The 22,772-nt window shown below is 37.2% G+C and overlaps 1 protein-coding gene across 1 annotated transcript; it reads left to right on the top strand.

The window, feature by feature from the left end:
* The first annotated feature begins 2,758 nt into the window (after nt 1-2,758).
* Nucleotides 2,759-3,642, top strand: LOC120127759 (phosphoprotein ECPP44-like). The gene is made up of 2 exons (XM_039145614.1): nt 2,759-3,129; nt 3,222-3,642. Exons 1-2 carry the CDS (start codon nt 2,869-2,871, stop codon nt 3,588-3,590), a joined length of 630 nt encoding a protein of 209 aa, XP_039001545.1. The 5' UTR covers nt 2,759-2,868; the 3' UTR covers nt 3,591-3,642.
* Nucleotides 3,643-22,772: the final 19,130 nt, after the last annotated feature.

Raw genomic sequence — 22,772 nt, 5'->3', positions numbered from 1 at the left:
AAAATACTAGTAACAAAGAAATACGATGAGTGTCGAGGGTGTTGATCATTAATGAAGAACAAGTAATTTCAGAGAAGAAAGGGACAAAGTGGATAGAATTTTCAAATATGAAAAATTAAATTTATTATAATATTTTATATCATGAATAAATTGATAGAATACTTGAATTTTAGGGAATAAAAATATTATTATATCATATCATATTAAACTTTCATCTCATATTGAACAATCTAATAACTTTTTTTTTTTGTAACAATATTTTAGTATAGTAGTTAAAATAATATTTTTTAAAAAATAATTCATTCATACTCAAACTAATAATTGAATAATCTAAACTCTAGTTTACCTTTTTTAAAATAAAAATTAATAAATATGTATTTTGAGATTTAGATTATTTAGTACAGTATATGTAAAATTCGTAATGAGGAAAATAAGTATACTATAAACTATACTAAAATATAAACCTCGTCATATGTGACAAAAGAAATTTGTATGGAATTTGTCATGTCATGAAAACGAATTTTAATTATTTATTATATTTTATGAAACTTTTCATTTCCTCACGATGAATTTCACGTATATTGTAACAAATAATTTAGATCACAAATTAATTTCAAATGCTTACATTTATGCACAAACCAAGTGACCTCAATGGTAAAACAAATTGTTATTCTTTGAGGTCTCGGTTTCAAGTACCATGAATGTATGGGGTGTGAGTGTTTCATTTTAAATGGTTAAGAGTTATCTTGGAACAAATATTGTCTTCTACTTACTCCAGATTAATCAAAAAAAGAAAATAATACTTGCATTTATTTTTTCTTTGGCAAAAAGGTAGATGAGACCCTTGTACTTTAAAAAAACGCGACCGTCGAACTATTTTTGCACTTAATGTAACCCTCAAACTTAGAAAATAAACTTAATGTGACATTTTGACCAACGAATTTTATCGTTGACCATTATGATGCTGATGTGATAGTCTACGATGCTGACATGACATCCAATATAACGGGTGCCATAGTCAGTGACATGACAAATGTGTTAAATTGATTTTTTTTGATCGAGTTCAAGGGTCAAATTAGGTTTTTGAAAGTTTAAATGCTTATTTGATTCTTTTAAAAATAAAAATATTCTAAATTTAAAATATAAAAATATTAAAAATAAAAATTAAATTGCAAAAAAAATTAAAATATATTATTATTTTACCTCAAATTAACTAGAGTTTTATGTATATAAATATAAACTCATTCATAATGTACAAATTTTATTTTATATATTTATATCTAAATATCTTAAACTCTAAATGTTTGCCTAATTCAATTTCATTATTTTTTTTTATAAAATTGAATTAAAAAATATTATAAAGTCTTATACAAAATAAATTGAAAATTTGTGTATAAATTATCATGAAAACTATGTAATTATGAAATTTATAGTTATACAATTAAGAGGAGCATTTTAGTAAATATAACATGATAGAAGGAAATAAACTTCACCTAAATTTGATCCCAAAAAAATTAATAGGAAAATTGTTTTGTACCCTATTAATTTATGTTAGATACAATTCTATAGAGTTAAGGTAGATATAAAGTCTACGTGTTTGAGGTATTTTTTTATAACCTCTAATATTTATTTTTTAAAAATCTTCAAGGAGTAGCAAATTCATCTTTATAAAATAAAAATAAAATAGAACTCACATTAGAATTAATATGTACAAATATAACAATATAATTATACTGTTAAATAAAATAAAAATCACATTAAATTTTGTTTATAAATTCAATGAATCATTTAAAAAAACTAACATTTTCAATAACTCTTAATATATTTTTTAAATTTTTTAGTAATTTAATTTTTTTTAGTATTTTTGCATAGTTTAAATTTAAAATATTTTTCTAAAAAGATCAAATAAGCCCTTAAACTTAAAAAATCAATTTGGTACTCGAAATCGATAAAAAAATTAATTTAACCATCTGTCACATCATCAACCACAATGGATCGTCATATAAACATCGTATATCGCTATGCCAACACTGTAAAATGTCACGTTAGTATCGTAACAATCAATAATAAAAATTATTAGTTAAATGACTATATAAGATTTATTTTTTAAATTTAAGGACCACATTAAGTGCAAAATTAATTCGAAGGCTACATTACATTTTTTAATATATATAAAGACCTCATATACCTTTTTTTTCTTTTTCTTTTTTCATTTCAATTATTTAAACAACGAAAAAAATAGAAATATATATATATATTATTTTAAATCCTTAGAATCCTAAACAGCCCAACTGACAGAGTCGCATAGGCATAGGCTCAGCCCCAAGTAACGTATCTCTGTCTGGGTCCCTACACCGACCTTCGCAGGCCAAAACCGCCCTCCACGTGTCTTCGATCCCATTGGTCGCATGCTCGCATGACTTGTAGTACAGAGTGTCTTTTTTTTCTTTTTCTCATTTCCTCCTGCGCTAGCATATTAACTACAACCACACTCGCTTTCTTTAGTTGGACATGTGCTCAAAGGGAAGATATCCAATAAAAGAGCGAGTACAAAACAGTCGATCATGTTTACAGAGTATATTGTTTCAACTTTTTTTATTTTACTTATATCAATGCAAACGTCGGTTACATGAATTGCGCTCGATTGGCTATCCCTTTAGCTTCCATTAATATTTTGATAGCCCCTTTTTCTTAATCGCGTCTGATCCACGTTGCGAATGACGAGGCTTTGGATGCTATAAAATCCCAGCTCCTCCTTTCTCAAAATCCACCAATCTGTACTCAGTAGCCAACTCTGAAGAGGTGAACCGCAACACTATCTAGCTTTGACCATATTTGATTTTAGTGCTTGTTGATACACAAAAAAAAATGGCAGAGGAGCATACCAACAAGGCACCTGAGATCGAGAGCAGCGTCGCCGGTGAAGAAGCAGTGGAGTCCAAGGACCGAGGGTTGTTCGATTTCATGGGGAAGAAAGAAGAGGAGAAGCCCCAAGAGGAGGTGATCGTGACTGAGTTTGACAAGGTTAAGATTGAAGAAACAAAGGAAGAGGAAGAGGAAGAGGGAGAGGAGAAGAATAAACATGGTCTCCTGGAGAAGCTTCACCGATCAGATAGCAGCTCCAGCTCTGTAAGAACATTAACAAGAGACAAGTTTCCATTTTTGGATTATACTTTAATTATTCCTTAGTAACATGTAATCTGTTTGTCTGAAACATGCAGTCGAGCGACGAGGAAGAAGGAGAAGGAGGAGAGAAGAAGAAGAAGAAAAAAAAGGAGAAGGGACTGAAGGAGAAGATGGAAGAGGAAAAGAAAGAAGAGGACACAGTAGTCCCGGTGGAGAAGCGTGATGAACCAGTGGTTCAGCCGGAGACGGCTGAAAAGAAAGGGTTCCTTGAGAAGATCAAAGAGAAACTCCCTGGACAACATAAGAAAGCTGAAGAGGTGAGTAGCCCACCTCCAGCAGCAGCAGCTGAGCCCCATCATGAAGGCGACGCAAAGGAAAAGAAAGGAATTTTGGAGAAAATCAAGAAGAAGCTTCCTGGTTACCACCCCAAAAGTGATGAAGAGAAAGAAAAGGAGAAGGCTTGAATCTCAAGTTAAAAGAAGAATGGTGAAGGAATTGTGTGTTTCTTAAATTGTTGTCTGTATTTGTATATTTCATATAAGTTTCCCCTGCATTTAGTGCAATTCATATGTAAGAAAGAACATGTTATTACCTTTCTTTTTGTGTTTTGAACAGTATTTGCTCTATCGTTTATCATATTGAGCCCCACCTGTTTTTGTTACTTTCTTCTAAATGAACTATGACCATTATCGGGTAGACTTTAGCCATTTGAATAATTTCTTAACATCACATCTTGCTTCTATGAATGAGACATCCATTAATTTTTTTTAATATAAATTATTGAAGTTTTGATCATATTTTTAATAAAATATGCATACGAAGCCCAACGTCGAATTGGAACTTATGAAGGAATATTTTTAATAATTGATGTTTTATTTACGGTTCATAAAAATTAATTAATTAATTTTTTTATTTAAAGGAACATAGGTTATTTAATTAGATTAACATGAAGTTTGAGAAAGATTGTTGTAGATGTTCGATTTGTCCGGTCCAACTCAAAGTGCTCAATTGGTGGGAGATCAAAGCCAAACTGGCAGCCCAACAACTAAGAACCGAGCTCAGCTTCCAGCAACAATGTTTCCCAGCCTCTGCATGAACAGTTTGCCAAATGAAAATGAAAGGAACCCCTGCAAACAAATATAATAACCAAGGCAGCACCAAAACGTGAGGGGAACCGTTAGCAATAGAGAGAGATATGTTGAGCAGTCAAGAAAACCGTAAAATATCAGTTTCTATTATCAATTAACTACCAGAAACGTGGGACACGCAGAAAAGAGGGGGTGAACGACTGAAAATAGAAAAAAAGAGGTTAACATCTATCATCAGCAGGGGGAGAGGGGAATCAGGGGAGAAACCAGAAACGAACACAAAAAAGAGTAGGGGATCGATCCTCAACCCGTCAGCAGTAGTGAAGAAGAGAAAATAGAAATTAACAGCCATCGACAACGACCAGAGGAAGAAAAACAATAAACCACAGCGAAACCAAAAACAGTAAAAAAAAATAGAAACCACCACTCTAAAAAACCACGAAAAAAAAAGACTTACCTCTTGAATCCATAAGCCTTGGTCGTCTTTTTTAGGAACCCACGACCCGTGAGAAGGTAAGTCCATTTTTTTTGTTATTTTCCAGTCATGCATGTTGGTTTTAAACCTTGGATTTTGGGGATTTGATGGGTTTTAAGTAGGTCTCGGTCGGGATTGTCCTCGGATCTAGGGGTTCTAGTCATTTCCTCGTCGGAACTTAGGGAGAAGGAAACCTACAGTGGACGTAGGTTTGGTTTTGAGGGGTCTCGAGGGTTCGGTTAGAGCCTAGGCGTTGGGGCTTTGGTTTAGTGGTTGAGAGGCTCGGCGGCGTTCATGGATCGAAGGTAAGTCTAAGGATTTTGGCTCTCGGCTGGAGTTGTGTGTGGCCAAACCCTCGTCGGGTTTAGATGGTGTTCTCACCGGAGTCGAGCGAGCAGAGAGGGTCGAGAGATGGGATCAGTTTGGTCTAGTTTTTTTTACCTATGACCATTGTGGTAGGGAAGACTTGGGCTGCGTCGGCTTAGCGGTGTTGGAGCTTCCTTGGGTTGTGAAGGCGGTCGTGAGTGAGGAAGAAGGAGAGTTAGAGAGTTGAGAGTGATAGAGATAACAACGAGGGATTCGTTGGGTTTAGATATTAGGGTTTTGTCTTTAGGTTAGATTTTATTTTAGAATTAGCTAAAACGCCGTCGTTTCAGCCGATACTTTCCTAGTTTCTATTTCTGACCCAATATTATGCGCGCATTCCATTTCGGTCCCCAAAATCAGGCATTTTGAGCTTTGTTGTTATTTTAATATTGTCTCTTAATTTTAAGCGTTTTATATCTTAGCCCAGAATCATGTTAGAGCCATTTTTGCACTGTTTTTACATTGGTTATGTAATTTACGGAACTTTCATTTTGGTCCTTGAACGAATCTTTTGTGCCTTCTTAATTTGGTCTTCATATTTATGAACACTTTTCATGTTAGTCCTGAAATGTTTTTATGTTTTATTTTTGAAATGTAATTTGTAATTTTGGTTGTTTGACAATTTAGGCACTTAGCATGTTTTTTAATTTAATGGTTAATTCCTACTTTGCATGCTTAGTTTAATTTTATTTTATTCTGGTCCTTCATGGTAATTTTGAATATGAAATCGAGATACTAATAGTATGTTTTATTGTATATATTGTTTTATTCTAATGTATGTCAATGTCGTTGTATGCATGTATATACCATATCACCATACTTTATTTTAGACTTAGGTGTTTATTTGAATATAGGATATTATTTAATTAGTTTTTACATGACATTATTTTGCATAATATGCATGATAGCCTCACGTGCATAACTCGACCATATGACATAATTGGATTAAGGGTAATATACTTTTAATTTAAAATTGTTTTAAGTGGGCAGTCATAACTGATTTGAGGTCCGCTTTTAGTGATTTTAAAATAAAAGTGTATCCCGAAAGTGAAACCAAAAATTGATTCGTCACCTAAAATTTGGGAACGAAAGAAAAGGAAATGTTCGTTTATTTAAATTTATCGAGAAAAGGTTGTTATAACTTTTAAGATCTGGTCTCGATATTTGTAAATAATCGAACATTCTTTATCTTTCTAAAACGACTCGGTAATTTTAATTTAATTTATTTGAGTGCTTTTGAATGTTTTAAATTTACATTTTATTTTATGGGATCAAAAATCAGAAAAAGTCCGAATTTGTAAAGTTCATTGCAAAGACGTTAATTAATCGATTAGGTACCAATTTAGGGCGTTGTGGGGGTGCTAATCCTTCCCCACACGTAATCGACTCCCGAACTCATTTTTTGGTAACGCAGACCTTAATTTGTTGTTTTAATTAAAATTAATTTTTATTTAAAATAACAAAATATTTTTGGGTGCCCAATCACACCCTAATCAAAGATTAGTGGCGACTCTTTGAACAATATTTTTTTTAACGTAAAGAGAATTTCAAAATTTTCGAAACGAGAGGTTTTTAAATCGTATTTGTTTTTAAATTAAAAATCAATTGAAAGAGATAAGTTAAAAATTGATGTGGTTTTCAAAATCTCACATTTTCACCTTTTGAGGGAATAATCGTTTCGACAGCTTGGCGACTCTGCTGGGGATTTTTTTTAGAGAGTCAAGCCGATAGTCGATTAATTAATTGTCTTTGCAATTGAAAATTACAAATTCGTTTTAATTTGATTTTTGATCCCTTGTTTGGTTTTTAATAAGTTTTGTTTATATTTTGATTTTTTTAAATTTAATTCGATTAATAATTAAATAGTTGTACTAATATGTTTGTTAATGATTTCAAAATAATTGTTTGTTTTAGGAATTGATTTTGAGTGTTTTTATTGTTTGTTTTTTGATTTTCCTCACACACTGCACAGTTGCATTTTCATAACATGAGCTAAAACCCCGCTCCGTCCTAATTAAGTAGGAGTGAGAGACTATGCCCTCGTGTGGTTTTCACCTCCGCATGGGATAGTGGATCGCTCCTGGAGCTCACGCCTTATGGTCCTCGTGATGGTAATCACCTCCGCATGGACATAAGGAGGTGTGTTCCCTCGAAATTGAACTCGATCCCCTAAAGCCTGTGATGGGCCAGGATTGAGGGTTCGGTAGCCTAAGGGGGCACCGACAAGGACAATTCGAGAACCTATTACTTTAGAACCGAACCCATCATATAGTGAATATAGAGCCCGAACTTAGGTTGAGCCAAACCCGAACCTTAAGAATCCCGTGAGGAGGGTACACAAGGAAAAGCTTTTTTGAGTCATTTATTTTCATTTTTTCGAATAAATGTATGCGAACTAGATATCATGCGGTTAGGTTTATTTTTTGAATAAGTATGCGAATTAGATATCATGCTGTTAGGATTTATTTTTGTGAATAACAAAGCATGGGGGTAGATATCATGTTGGGTAGGATCTGATAAAGCATGATTGGGTAGCCAGCATGTGGGTAGGATTCTTGAACAAATTATTATCCCGACTTAATTGCTTTATGTTTGTTAACCGATCTCTTGTTGTCTTTGTCTTGTTTCTTTTCTGTTTTGCATTGCACTATCCATTACATGGTGTTGATTTGGGATCGATGTCCATATAGAAGGCCAGTAATATGGAACGAACGGTTCAGAAAAAGTTTGAGGACAATGCCGATGTTCTGAGGTGGTCAAAACAGTCCCAACTGACCAATGAGGACAGCGTGATGCCTGGATACGTGTCGGAGTTATTTGGTTATACTCACATCAACGTGCGTCAGAATGATCTAAGTGAGCTAAAGGAGATATGGGGAAGATGGACAGTAGCCGATAAGGAGATGTTTTATCAGTTGTACGGCGATTTTCCTTATCTTCTGGATGTTCCTATTGACCGAAATCTGTTTAGAGCCTTGGCACAATTCTGGAATCCGGCTTACAGCTGTTTCACATTTGGTAGAGTGGATCTAACACCAACAATAGAGGAGTATCAAGCTTTGGTCCGTTGTTCGAGGTCACAGATGGATAGAGTATATACCAAGCTGCCAGTCACTCCTTCGTTTAAGAAGAAATTACTATTGATGACCGGAATGAGTGAAAATTGGGTAGTCAGAAACATTAAGAAGAAGGGAGATAGTAAGTTTATCTCTTGGGCTGCTTTGAAAGAAGTAATTGATCATAATCCTGATAAGAGAAAGAAGCTTGACTTGTTTGCTTTAGGGATTTATGGGCTCGTTATTTTTCCAAAGGTGCTAGGATATGTAGACGTATCAGTCGTTGACCTGTTTGAAAGATTAGACAAGCACGTGGATCCTGTTCCAGCCATTTTAGCTGAGATATTCCGATCTTTGAGTTCTTGTAGGCGCGAGGGAGAAGGACGCTTTATAGGATGTGCGCCTTTGCTGCTACTGTGAATTCTGAGTCATTTTAAACATGTTGAAAGAGCACCAGGACGAGTGTTTCTAGAGGGGTTTTCGCCTTTGAAAGATTTTCTTTCTAAAGAATGGCCTGGGGGCTTTACCGAAGAAAAATGGATGGTCATCTTCAAGGATATTAGAGATGGAGATATTTTGTGGCGAGCTTCGTGGAATACCTCTTCGGATATACTTTACCGATGTGGAGAGCGAGATTGGGTTCCTTTGCCAGGTATATGGGGTTCTGTTGGGTATGCACCGCTACTAGTTTCCAGACAGTATGGATCGAGGCAGTTCATTCCAGCCACGTGGGACTTGGTAGGATCAGATTTTGCATTCAAAGGAGATCAGTATAAGGGTAAAGTTAAAGGGGTTGCTGAGGCTTGGAAGCAAACTCGTCGCGTGAATTTGTTCACCTATGACCTCGGGTTATCTCAAGAGTACGAGCAGTGGAGAAGCGGTAGAGTAAACGATAACATCCCGATAGTGAATCCTGAAAATATTCAGCCAGTGGAGGAACAGTTGAGAGTGGTGCCATCTCTATTAGAGTTAGCCAAGCGCGATTTCAAAGCAGAACGGAGACAATGGAGAATGAATTTACAGAAACTGGAAGATGAAGTGTATCAAAAGGGATTGGAGATTGACATTCAGAAGAGTAGAGCAGATCGAATTGAAAAAGTGGAGAAGCAACTTCGGCTAGACTTTGACGATCTTCGGTCAACTTATCAGCGAATGGTAAAATCTCAGGCAGGTTCTAGCTTAAGTAAGTCTGTCGAATTGAGGCAAGAGGTGGCGAGCCTCAAAAGAGTAGCCGGAGAAAGTCAAGAAGAGCTCAAACAAAGCAGGCACCAAGTGAAGATTTTATCGAAAGAAAAGGATTCTTTAGAGCAGCGGTTACAAGAGAGTTAAGCCCGAAATGAGAAATTGAAGGGGAAAATTTCAAGTTTAGAGACTGCATTACGACGATACCGAAACAAGGAAGGTAGCTCGAGCCAGGGGGAGGTTGAAAGTCTAAAAAAACAAGTGAGTGAGCTTGAAGCCATGGTTCAAGATTTTCAGAGGCAAGCAAGTGAGCTATCGATAGTTCCCTATGAGGGGGATATACAGTGGCGTTTTCGATGGGAGCGAGCTCAGGCGAGAGTTAAGAAAAGAGAGGACTTTATTGCTTGTACCTAGAACACGCGCGGGAAATAGCTCAATATTTGGTCATTCTATCTGAGGAAGCTGCTGATGTGACTGAAGAACTGGATCTCGAGGCTGAAGAAAACCAGAAGATCGTGGAGTTGCTAGCACATGTACAACAAATAGGAGAGATGGTGCAGATTTATTTGTGATATGTTTCAACTTTGTAATTGAACGTCGTTCTAAGGAGTCGTTCCAGGATCAACACCCTGCATTTTGCATATGCATTTTTAATACATTTAAATTTTTGCATTGCATTTTATTCATTCATAATCATATATCTCATATTCATTAATAAATATTAGCGATAACAAAATGACTCTCTGACAGAGTAATACTGGAAAATCCCAAGCATACCTACAGAACCAGGAAGAAAGTTATTGAGGACAAACTTGCCCAAATTGAGAAGGCTCAGTTGGAGTTACAAGATAATATCAAGAAAATGCAAGAAGATATGATGAATGCCCAAAAGGAGATGTTTGCCAAGTTTGCGAGTATGTTGGAAGGAAGAAATCCAGAACATGGGAAAAGCCCTATGCCAGAAGGTGTAACTGAGGACCCACTTCATCATCCAGGGTTAACCCCAGAACAATCTCAGAATGTTCAAGTGACCCATGTTCATGTCGGGAAGGTGCACATTAATCTAGTCGGTGCTTCTGTTAACGTACAGCCTGGATCTAGTTCATATCAGGAAGAACATCAATATCATCAAATTCCGGACCTTGATGAAGAAACCAACAAGGACCAAAACAATATGTTGGAAGAGAAATGGAAGCAGTTAGAAAGAGAGGTCAGAGCCATGAAGGAAGATACCAATGTCTATGGATTTGACGCAAAAGAGTTAAGTCTAGTTCCTGATCTGGTCTTGCCTCCAAAGTTTAAAGTTCCTGACTTTGAGAAGTTTGATGGTACTAGGTGTCCCTCTGCGCATATCACAATGTTTTGTAGGAAGATGACCGGATACATAGGGGACGATCAATTGTTGATACACTGCTTTCTGGAAAGCTTAACTGGCTCGGCAATCCGATGGTATAACCAGCTGAGTAGAGCTAATATTAAATCGTGGAAAGACTTGGCTAAGTCCTTTCTTGAGCAATACAAACATGTGAAAGATGTTAGGCCCAACAGGATGATGTTGCAAGGAATGGAAAAGAAGTCTAACGAGAGTTTTAGACAATATGCTCAAAGATGGAGAGATGTAGCAGTACAAGTCCACCCGCCATTGGAAGAGGAGGAAACAAATATGCTTTTTGTCAACACCTTAAAGGCTCTTTTTTCTCGCATCTTATCGGTAATCCTTATCGAAGTTTTGCTGATGTGGTTACAGCAGGAGAAATGATTGAAATGGCGATTAAGAGTGGAAAGCTTGAAGGAGGAGAGTCTAGTAAGAGGCCACCAACGAGGAAAAAGGAAAGCGAAGTCAGTAATGTGAGGCAGTACGATTCTAATAACATCACTGTTTCCCGTCCTCAAGGAGTAGGGTCATCAACACAAAATGACAATAGACAAGGAGCAAGGGACCAAACGAGAGAGAGGCCTCAATTTGACCCAATTCCGATGACTTATAAGGAATTGTTTCAGATTTTGTATGATCGACATGTGGTTTCGCCATATCACGTGACACCAATACAACCTCCTTTTCCCAAATGGTATGATGCTAGTGCTCAGTGTGAGTACCATGCAGGGAACCCCGGGCATTCCATTGAGAATTGTACTGCATTTAAAAAGGTTGTCCAAGCTTTGAGAACGAGGAATGTTATCAACTTTGGTGACAGTGAGCAGCCGAATATAGCTCAGAATTCGTTGCCAAGCCATGCAGGGGCAGGAGTTAACGCGATTACTGAAGAGAAAAGAAAGAGAATTGTAAGGAAGGTTAGTGATGTAGTATCACCCATGAGTTGGGTGTGGTGCCAGATGGTTAAGGTAGGATTGTTGAAGCCCAGTTTGATGGGTGAACAATTTAACAATGGAGAGGCATGCCAGTATCATAACAGTGAAGGACACAATATTCAGCAATGTCCTGACTTCCTATCTTTGGTACAAGACATGATGGACAGTAAAGAAATTGAGTTCTTTAGAGAGATTACTGAAGAAGAGGAAGCGGAAGTTTACACTTCAGAAGGATCGTCTAAAGGGGTATACAATACCAGTTGTCCTTTAATTATTACTCCCAAGAATCGAGTTGCTGAGAAGGTAGTCCCGAAAGTAGTTATTACACCTCCATCTCCATTCCCATATCGGGATAATAAACAAGTGCCTTGGAGATATGATTGCCAGATGGGAGATGTAACAAAAGAGAATGAGGAAGTAGATGAGGTGTGACACTTTACTAGAAGCGGTAGGTGTTATTCTCTTAATCCACCTAAAGAGTCTGAGAAGAAGGTTGCAGTTGATAAGGGGAAAAGGTTGATGTGCAGATAGAAGAAGATAAGCATGTTATCAATGAACCGGTAACCGAGAGTGAAGCGGTAGAATTTTTGAAATTTCTGAAGCATAGTGAATACAATGTTGTGGAACAGTTACACAAGTTGCATGCCCGTATTTCTGTTTTATCATTACTTTTGAGTTCAGAGGCCCATAGGAATGCTCTGTTAAAGGTTTTGAACCAGATTTTTGTTCCGAAAGAGTTGCCCATTGAAAAGTTGGACCAGTTAGTTTCCAATATACAAGCTGATAATATTTTATCTTTTTCTTAGGATGAAATCCCTTCTGGGATGATGGGTAGTCAGAAGGCTTTGCACATTACAGTTAAATGTAAAGGGCATGTGTTGTCCCGGGTCTTGGTTGATAATGGTTCAGCTTTGAATGTGATGCCCTTAGTGACTCTAAAGAAGCTTCCATTAGATAGTACACTTATGAGAACCTGTCAAAGTGTGGTTCGAGCTTTCGATGGGACTAAAAGAGAAGTGTTGGGCAAGATTGATGTTCCTCTGAATATTGGTCCAGCAACTTATGAAGTGGAATTTCTCATAATGGACATTATGCCTACGTACAATTATTTGTTGGGAAGGCCTTGGATTCATCAGGCCGGTGCAGTTCCGTCCACATTGCACCAGAGACTGAAATTTGTGATTGATGGAAGGTTGGTATGTATTCATGCTGAAGAGGACATTATTGCTTCTGTTTCTACTACTGCTCCGTATATTAAAGTTGATGAGCAAGCCGTCGAGTGTTCTTTCAGATCGTTGGAGTTTGTCAATGCTACGTTTGTGGCCGAAGGCAGGAAGATACCAAAGCCTCGATTGTCAGACTGTACCAAGATGGGACTCAAATTGACTCTTGGAAGATGAGCGAAAGTTGGAAAGGGGTTAGGTCGATAGTTACAAGGACCGGTGAATCCAATATGCCCTGTTACTAAAAGAGATCGATTTGGTTTGAGGTATCAGCCAACTCCGAGGGATAAGCTGAGGGGAATTAAGAAGGGTCAGGAAATAAGAAAGGCCAGATTGGCTGGTGAAGACCTTAGCTGGGAACCTATGATCTTCCCGCCGTTGAGCAGCTTTTTCATATCTGGGGGACATATGTTTCAAGGGAATTCAAGGAACACTGAGGCGATGGTTGAGGATGCCTTGGGAGATTTAGGCATTAACGTTATAACTGATGATGAATTTGAGGAAATGAGAGTTATGGGCATTTATCCTGCACCGCCGGGCTTCGTGTTGGACAATTGGACTGCGGAAGAACTGCCTGTAGTTTACAAATCTTTTACAGAGTAATGCACTGGAACTTTCTCCCTGTTGTTCATACCCTGGGGCAATAGGTGATTTTATGTAAAGGGTTAAGTTGTTTGTTTTTTCTTGCTTTCAATAAAAAATGCATTATGTTAGTTCCAAATGGCAAACATTCTCTCATGCATTTCATTCATTCATTCTTTGTTGTATATATGTATGTATTTATTTATTTCTATTTATTTATATGGGAAAAGATCCTCCCATATGTATATATGTATATATATCATCTCTTTCATTATTTTTCAGGAGCTCAGATATCAATAATATGAATGCCAATGACTCTGAACCGGAGATTGATTTCGAGAAGCCTATATGTCAAGGAGAAATCGAGGATTGTGATGATGATGAGGGATGTGAACTACCTTCTGAATTGCTGAAAATGGTAGAGAATGAAGATAAGCAGATTCTGCCTCATAAAGAGTCTACTGAGATTTTGAATTTGGGGACAGATGAGGATAAGAGAGAAGTAAAGATTGGTACCACTCTATCAGTTGGAGGTCGACATGATCTGATAGAATTGCTTCAAGAATACAAAGATGTATTTGCATGGTCATATGAAGATATGCCGGGTTTAGATCCAGAACTGGTTATTCACAAACTGCCAATAAAGTCTGAATGTAAATCGGTACAACAAAAACTGAGAAGAATGAGACCCGAGATGCTGCTCAAGATTAAAGAGGAAGTGAAAAAACAATTTGATGCCGGGTTTCTTAAAGTGGCTAAATATCCTGAGTGGGTGGCAAATATTGTCCCAGTACCGAAGAAGGATGGAAAAGTTCGAATGTGTGTCGACTACAGGGATCTCAACCGAGCTAGTCCAAAAGATAATTTTCCTTTGCCACATATAGACACACTAGTGGATAATACTGTTGGAAATTCTTTGTTCTCTTTTATGGATGGTTTCTCTGGCTACAATCAAATTAAGATGAACCCTGAAGATATGGAAAAAATGATGTTCGTTACCATGTGGGGAACGTTTTGTTATAAAGTAATGCCGTTTGGATTGAAGAACGCCGGGGCAACATATCAAAGGGCCATGGTGACGTTATTTCACGACATGATGCATAAAGAGATAAAAGTTTATGTCAATGATATGATTGTCAAAGCTAAGACAAAGGAAGAACATATTGGGAATTTGAGAAAGCTTTTTAAAAGACTAAGAAGATGCCAGCTAAAACTCAACCCAAATAAGTGTACTTTTGGGGTGATATCTGGGAAGTTATTGGGATTCGTAGTAAGCCAAAAAGGAATTGAAATAGACCCAGATAAATTAAAAGCTATTCAAGACTTTCCACTCCCACGAACACAAAAAGAAGTTAGAGGATTTTTGGGGAGATTGAATTACATAGCTCGGTTTATTTCGCAGTTGACTGAAAAGTGTGATCCCATATTCCGCCTTCTTCGTAAGAATAACTCAGGGGAATGGAGTGAGGATTGTCAAAAAGCTTTTGAAGCAGTGAAAAGATATTTGTCGAGCACTCCAATCTTGGCGCCACCTATCTCAGGCAAACCATTGATTCTGTATTTGTCGGTTTATGAAAATTCAATGGGGTGTGTGCTGGGGCAACGTGACCAAACTGAGAAGAAAGAAAGGGCTATCTATTATCTCAGTAAGAAGTTCACTGAATGTGAGACAAGATACTCACCCATTGAAAAGTTGTGTTGCGCTTTAGTATGGGCTACCCGAAGGCTTAGACAATATATGTTGTATCATACTACTTGGCTTATATCCAAGCTTGATCCCTTGAAATATCTAATGGGTGTGCCTGCATTATCTGGAAGATTAGCTCGTTGGCAGATCTTATTGTCCGAATTTGACATCCAGTATGTAAACCAGACGGCAATTAAAGGAAGTGCTATAGCGGAATTCATTGCAAGCAGGGCTTCAGAAGAATATGAGTCATTGAGCTTTGATTTCCCAGATGAAGATTTAATGGCTCTTTCGGTAGAAGAAGCAGTTGCATCCACTAGTAAATATTGGAAGTTGAACTTCGATGGTGCTTCAAATGCCATGGGACATGGAATCAGGGCAATTTTGGTCTCACCAGAGGGAGAGCATTATCCTTTCACCAGTCGGCTTAATTTTGATTGTACTAACAATATGGCCGAGTATGAAGCTTGTGTTCTGGGTCTTAGAGCTGCTGTTGAACGCAAAGTAAAAATGCTCAAGGTGTATGGGGATTCAACTTTGGTAATATACCAGCTCAGAGGAGAATGGGAGATAAAAGATCCCAAGCTTGTAGAATACCGTAAGTTGGTTATGGAACTTGTTGAAGAATTTAAAGAAGTAACTTTCAATTACCTCCCCAGAGAAGAGAATCAAATGGCATATGCCTTAGCCACACTGGCAGCAGCGTTTAAGATGAGCGAGTATTCAAATATGATGCCCATTGAAATAAAGGCTTATGAGTATCCAGCCCATTGTTTTAATATTGAAGAGGAAGAAGATGTAAATCCCTGGTATTATGATATCTTGTAATATATAAGTTATCAGAGTTATCCAGAACAAGCTACTGAGAATGATAAGAGAACCATTAGAAGAATGACATCAGGGTATGTGCTTGATGGTGAGACTCTATACAAGAAAAGTCTGGATCAGGTCTTGTTAAGATGTGTGGACGCGAAAGAAGCCAAATTGATTCTTGAATAAGTGCATGAGGGAATATGTGGTACCCATGCTATGGCTAGGCAGATTATGAGATTTGGGTATTATTGGTCAACTATGGAAACAGACTGCATCAATTATGCCCGAAAATGTCACAAATGTCAGATTTATGGAGATAGGATACATACTCCTCCTCATCCGTTGCACGTAATGACAGCGCCATGGCCATTCTCAATGTGGGGCATGGATGTTATTGGACAAATTTTGCCCAAAGCTTCAAATGGTCATCGCTTCATTCTGGTAGCCATAGATTATTTCACCAAGTGGGTAGAAGCAGTTTCTTACGCAAATGTTACCCAATCTACAATATGCAAAATCTTAAAGAAGGAAATCATTTGTAGATATGGTTTACCAGAGAGGATTATCTCCGATAATGTGTTGAATTTAAACAATAAGATGATGGACTCGGTCTGTAAACAGTTCAAAATAAAGCATCATAATTCCACCACTTATCGCCCAAAGATGAATGGGGCAGTAGAGGCGGCTAATAAGAACATCAAAAGGCTCATAGAGAAGATGATTGAGACCTATAAAGATTGGCATGAGAAGTTGCCATTTGCTCTGTTTGCCTATCGAACTTCTGTACGAACGTCAATTGGGGCAACTTCATTTTCTCTGGTATATGAGATGGAAGCTGTCTTACCTATTGAGGTAGAAATTCCCTCACTTCGAATTTTGTCAGAGGTAAAGCTCAATGAGGCAGAATGGGTACAGGCTAGATATGACCAATTGAATCTGATTGAAGAAAAGAGATTGAAAGCTATTTGTCATGGTCAGATGTACCAAAAACGTATGATACGGGCACATGGTAAGAAAGTTTGCCTTCGAGAATTCCATGAGGGAGATTTGGTGCTTAAAAGGATTTTACCTGTTCAGAAGGATTTCCGAGGAAAATGGATGCCCAATTGGGAAGGACCTTATGTTGTCAAGAAAGCTTTTTCTGGAGGAGCTCTAGCCCTAACTGAAATGGACGGATCAGAATTACCATATCCAGTGAATTCCGACGCTGTTAAGAGATATTTCGCTTGAAGAAGAAATAAAAGAGAAAAAAGAAAAAAATGAAAATGAGAAGAAGAAAAAAATGAGAAAAAAGGAAAATGATGGAAAAAACGAAAAGAAAAAAAATAAGAAAAAATGGAAAATGAAAAAAGAGAAAAATGAAAAAAAGAGAAATAAAAGGAGAGTTCAAGATGAAAACCCGAAAAGGGAGTCTTGGAACCAAAGGAGGTCTCAAGTTTAAAACCCACAAAGGGCGACTTGAGTTGAATTTGAAATTCATAATTCGCGCATGGTGGAGGTTCTGAATCAATTTTGGAAGTGGAAAGAGCTCCTGATATGGATAGTAACAATGATAGTTGGTGATCAGGGATGAGACTAAAGATTAATGAGTCTCAATTGAAATAACCAAGATAAATTGAATGCACATGAGATTCAATACTGGTTTAGGGCATCCAATGATAGAGATTTGGGAGTTTAGAAGTAGCTTCATACTCTTAAGCATCATAATTTTGGAGATCCTTTTGACAGAAGCTACACTCAAGACTTTCTAACGGCGTGCCAGTTCAAAAGCATTTGCATTATTGATATTTGAAGACGCATACTCTTTTGTTCTTTTGCTTTTTCCAGTTAAAAGTTTGCCATTTAGTTGCCAAAAGTTCTCTGTATTTATATAAATAAAGAGATGTATTTTCTTGTTCGTTTCCCTTTTGTAAGCATCTTATTTTGAAAAGTTAAAACATATAGCTTAACTTGAAGTACATGAGATCATTTTGTATTATTGTGCAAAAGGTTTTGGAAAATGCAGGTATTCTGAAGTTGACAATGGTTTAAACATGTAAGCTTGTGTGGCTACGGGAAGCTAAAACTTTGGAGTTCGTAGAAAATTTCAGCCATTAAAAGATGAACCTAAGAGATTGTTGTTTGTCGAGAAGTTGGTCATGGATATTGGCGGGTTTCAAGAAAGAAATGAGTCAAGGTCATGTTAAGCCGAGAGATATGGAATTGAGATTGTCAACTGGGGTGAACTGGTCAAACGTTCTGTGCCCAAGATGAAGCCGAGTTCCATCAAGATCAAAAGGAGATAGAGTTCCTTCGAAGAAGAAAATGCATCAAATTGCATATTTGCATACATTTAGGCATGAATAGGATCATGACACTCATAATTGCATGATGACTTAAGCATTTACAGGTTTCCCAATGATAGTTGAAGATTGAAGATATTGAAGCATCGAGATGAAGATAACTGGTCGTGAGATTTTGACAAGAATAATGTTCATACGAAAATTGAGTCAAAGCAGAATCAAATATCCAATGGCTTTCAGACAAGTTTCATAATAGAGATGAATTTTTAGAAATTTTCTCAAATTCTAAATTTTTGAATATAATATTTCCAAGCATATGTTCATGATTGATAATGTTTGATTTTCAGGTTTGACCTTCAAAATAAGTAAATTTTAAGCCTTCACGAAAGAGCAGTGAAGCAATTAAATCTATAAGCCTTCACGTAAGAGCAGTGAAGCAATTAAATCTATAAGCCTTCACGAAAGAGTAGTGAAGCAAACTCGTTTGTTGAAGATTGAGTCCTATACTCTCTGAAGGAATAGGGAGCGGACAAGTTCGTTGAAGATTGAGTCCTATACTCTCTGAAGGAATAGGGAGCGGACAAGTTCGTTGAAGATTGAGTCCTATACTCTCTGAAGAAATAGGGAGCGGACAAGTTCGTTGAAGATTGAGTCCTATACTCTCTGAAGGAATAGGGAGCGGACAAGTTCGTTGAAGATTGTTTGAGTCCTATACTCTCTGAAGGAATAGGGAGCGGACACGTTTATTGAAGATCGAGTCTTATACTCTCTGAAGGAATAGGGAGCGGACCCGTTTGTTGAAGATTATTCGAGTCTTATACTCCCTGAACGAATAGGGAGCAGACACGTTTGTTGAAGATTGTTTGAGTCTTATACTCCCTGACTGAATAGGGAGCAGACACGTTTGCCGAAGATTGTTTGAGTCTTATACTCCCTGAAAGAATAGGGAGCAGACCCGCCATTTGAAGATCTTTTCAAGTCTCGCTTATCCTGAAATAGCAGAGAAGCGGATTAATCTTTTGAAGTTCTAATGACTTGACAAACTCAATCATCTATTGATCTTTGCTCTATTCTCGTTACACGACAATAAGCAAAGAGGGGCAGCTGTAGATGCTCGATTTGTCCAGTCCAACTCAAAGTGCTCAATTGGTGGGAGATCAAAGCCAAACTGGCAGCCCAACAACTAAGAACCGAGCTCAGCTTCCAGCAACAATGTTTCCCAGCCTCTGCATGAACGGTTTGCCAACTGAAAATGAAAGGAACCCCTGCAAATAAATATAATAACCAAGGCAGCACCAAAACGTGAGGGGAACCGTTAGCAATAGAGAGAGATATGTTGAGCAGTCAAGAAAACCGTAAAGTATCAGTTTCTATTATCAATTAACTACCAGAAACGTGGGACACGCAGAAAAGAGGGGGTGAATGACTGAAAACAGAAAAAAAGAGGTTAACATAGGGATGGCAAACGGGCGGGTCGGGTGCGGATACCCCCTTCCCCATCTCCATACCCACCTAATATTTTTCAATCCACCACCCGCCCACCACCCATGATGGGTAAAAAATTTTAAATTCACACCCGCCCACACGGGTACATTCTCAAATCCATCCCCACACCCACTACCCACTAGAGACGTACCCGGCTAGACCCGCCCGACAACAAACTTAAGTTATACATAAGCAACAAACATAAAATAAACACGTCCATTAAGAATCATAATAAAATAAACCAAGGATTATCTGATTTAAGTGTTAATATAGATCTTAAAGTACATAAAACACCATAATAAAAGACATAATTAAGTCTAGAAACATAAATGACAAACACATAATGTTTTTGTTCTTTGGCACAACATTCTAAAATTTCAGGCAATACTTGTGACATCTAATACTCTAGTATTACAATCATCATTCTCATAAAACACCATAATAAAAGACATAATTAAAGCCTAGAAACATAAATGACAAACACATAATATTTTTGTTCTTTGGCACAACATTCTCAAATTTCAGGAATAATTAAAAATCAGTACGAGTAAATAAAAATTAAACTCTTAAAACGAAATGCAGAGGAGCTTAAAACGAAATGACTACGGAAATGACTCTTACAAAAATTAAATTTCAAGTAAAAAGGGAAGAAACGTACCTGAATAAGCTGGAGAGTGGAGACAGAGGTTTGAAAGATCGGCGCAGTAACGAGAGGTTTGAAAGAAAAAAGTTTATGCATAAAATTATCCCTAATATTTGGTTAAATTACAAGTTATATCTTATACAATATTAGGATTTATAAACTAGTCTCTAAAATTACACCTAAATTCATAATGGTCCAAAATTTAATAGATATTTAGCTGGGCGGGCGGATGTGGGGAGGGCGGATGCGGGGTGGGTAAGGTCTCAAACCCATTACCCGCCCACTACCCGCGACGGGTACTACTTTCTAAATCCACACCCGCCCACTAGCCACTAAAATTATACCCATCCCTGCCCCAATTGGAGCGGGTGCGATGCGGAATCCACGAAATTGTACCCGTTTGCCATCCCTAGGTTAACATCTATCATCAGCAGGGGGAGAGGGGAATCAGGGGAGAAACCAGAAACGAACACAAAAAAGAGTAGGGGACCGATCCTCAACCCATCAGCAGTAGAGAAGAAGAGAAAATAGAAATTAACAGCCATCGAAAACAACCAGAGGAAGAAAAACAATAAACCACAGCGAAACCAAAAACAGTAAAAAAAATAGAAACCACCATTCTAAAAAACCACGAAAAAAAAGACTTACCTCTTGAATCCATAAGCCTTGGTCGTCTTTTTTAGGAACCCATGACCCGTGAGAAGGTAAGTCCTTCATTTTTTTTGTTATTTTCCAGTCATGCATGTTGGTTTTAAACCTTGGATTTTGGGGATTTGATGGGTTTTAAGTAGGTCTCGGTCGAGATTGTCCTCGGATCTAGGGGTTCTAGTCATTTCCTTGTCGGAACTTAGGGAGAAGGAAACCTACAGTGGACGTAGGTTTGGTTTTGAGGGATCTCGAGGGTTCGGTTAGAGCCTAGGCGTTGGGGCTTTGGTTTAGTGGTTGAGAGGCTCGGCGGCGTTCATGGATCGAAGGTAAGTCTAAGGATTTTGGCTCTCGGCTGGAGTTGTGTGTGGCCAAACCCTCGTCGGGTTTAGATGGTGTTCTCATCGGAGTCGAGCGAGCAGAGAGGGTCGAGAGATGGGATCAGTTGGTCTAGTTTTTTTTACCTATGATCGTTATGGTAGGGAAGACTTGGGTTGCGTCGGCTTGGTGGCGTTGGAGCTTCCTTGGGTTGTGAAGGCGGTCGTGAGTGAGGAAGAAAGAGAGTTAGAGAGTTGAGAGTGATAGAGATAACGACGAGGAATTCGTTGGGTTTAGATATTAGGGTTATGTCTTTAGGTTAGATTTTATTTTAGAATTAGCTAAAACGCCGTCGTTTCAGCCGATACTTTCCTAGTTTCTATTTCTGACCCAGTATTATGCGCGCATTCCATTGCGGTCCCCAAAATCAGGCATTTCGAGCTTTGTTGTTATTTTAATATTTTCTCTTAATTTTAAGCGTTTTATATCTTAGCCCAGAATCATGTTAGAGCCATTTTTGCACTGTTTTTACATTGGTTATGTAATTTACGGAACTTTCATTTTGGTCCTTGAACGAATCTTTTGTGCCTTCTTAATTTGGCTTTCATATTTATGAACACTTTTCATGTTAGTCCTGAAATGTTTTTATGTTTTATTTTTGAAATGTAATTTGTAATTTTGGTTGTTTGACAATTTAGGCACTTAGCATGTTTTTTAATTTAATGGTTAATTCCTACTTTGCATGCTTAGTTTAATTTTATTTTATTCTGGTCCTTCATGGTAATTTTGAATATGAAATCTAGTTACTAATAGTATGTTTTATTCTAATGTATGCCAATGTCGTTGTATGCATGTATATACCATATCACCATACTTTATTTTAGACTTAGGTGTTCATTTGAATATAGGATATTATTTAATTAGTTTTTACATGACATTATTTTGCATAATATGCATGATAGCCTCACGTGCATAACTCGACCATATGACATAATTGGATTAAGGGTAATATACTTTTAATTTAAAATTGTTTTAAGTGGGTAGTCATAACTGATTTGAGGTCCGCTTTTAGTGATTTTAAAATAAAAGTGTATCCCGAAAGTGAAACCAAAAATTGATTCGTCACCTAAAATTTGGGAACGAAAGAAAAGGAAATGTTCGTTTATTTAAATTTATCGAGAAAAGGTTGTTATAACTTTTAAGATATGGTCTCGATATTTGTAAATAATCGAACATTCTTTATCTTTCTAAACGACTCGGTAATTTTAATTTAATTTATTTGAGTGCTTTTGAATGTTTTAAATTTACATTTTATTTTATGGGATCAAAAATCAGAATAAGTCCGAATTTGTAAAGTTCATTGCAAAGACGTTAATTAATCGATTAGGTACCAATTTAGGGCGTTGTGGGGGTGCTAATCCTTCCCCACACGTAATCGACTCCCGAACTCATTTTTTGGTAACGCAGACCTTAATTTGTTGTTTTAATTAA

The sequence above is a fragment of the Hibiscus syriacus genome, unplaced genomic scaffold (assembly GCF_006381635.1).
Source record: "Hibiscus syriacus cultivar Baekdansim isolate YM2019G1 unplaced genomic scaffold, ASM638163v2 tig00000132_pilon, whole genome shotgun sequence".
Lineage (NCBI taxonomy): Eukaryota > Viridiplantae > Streptophyta > Magnoliopsida > Malvales > Malvaceae > Hibiscus > Hibiscus syriacus.
Note: the sequence above shows the minus strand (reverse complement) of the source record. Positions and strands in the feature narration are given on the sequence as shown.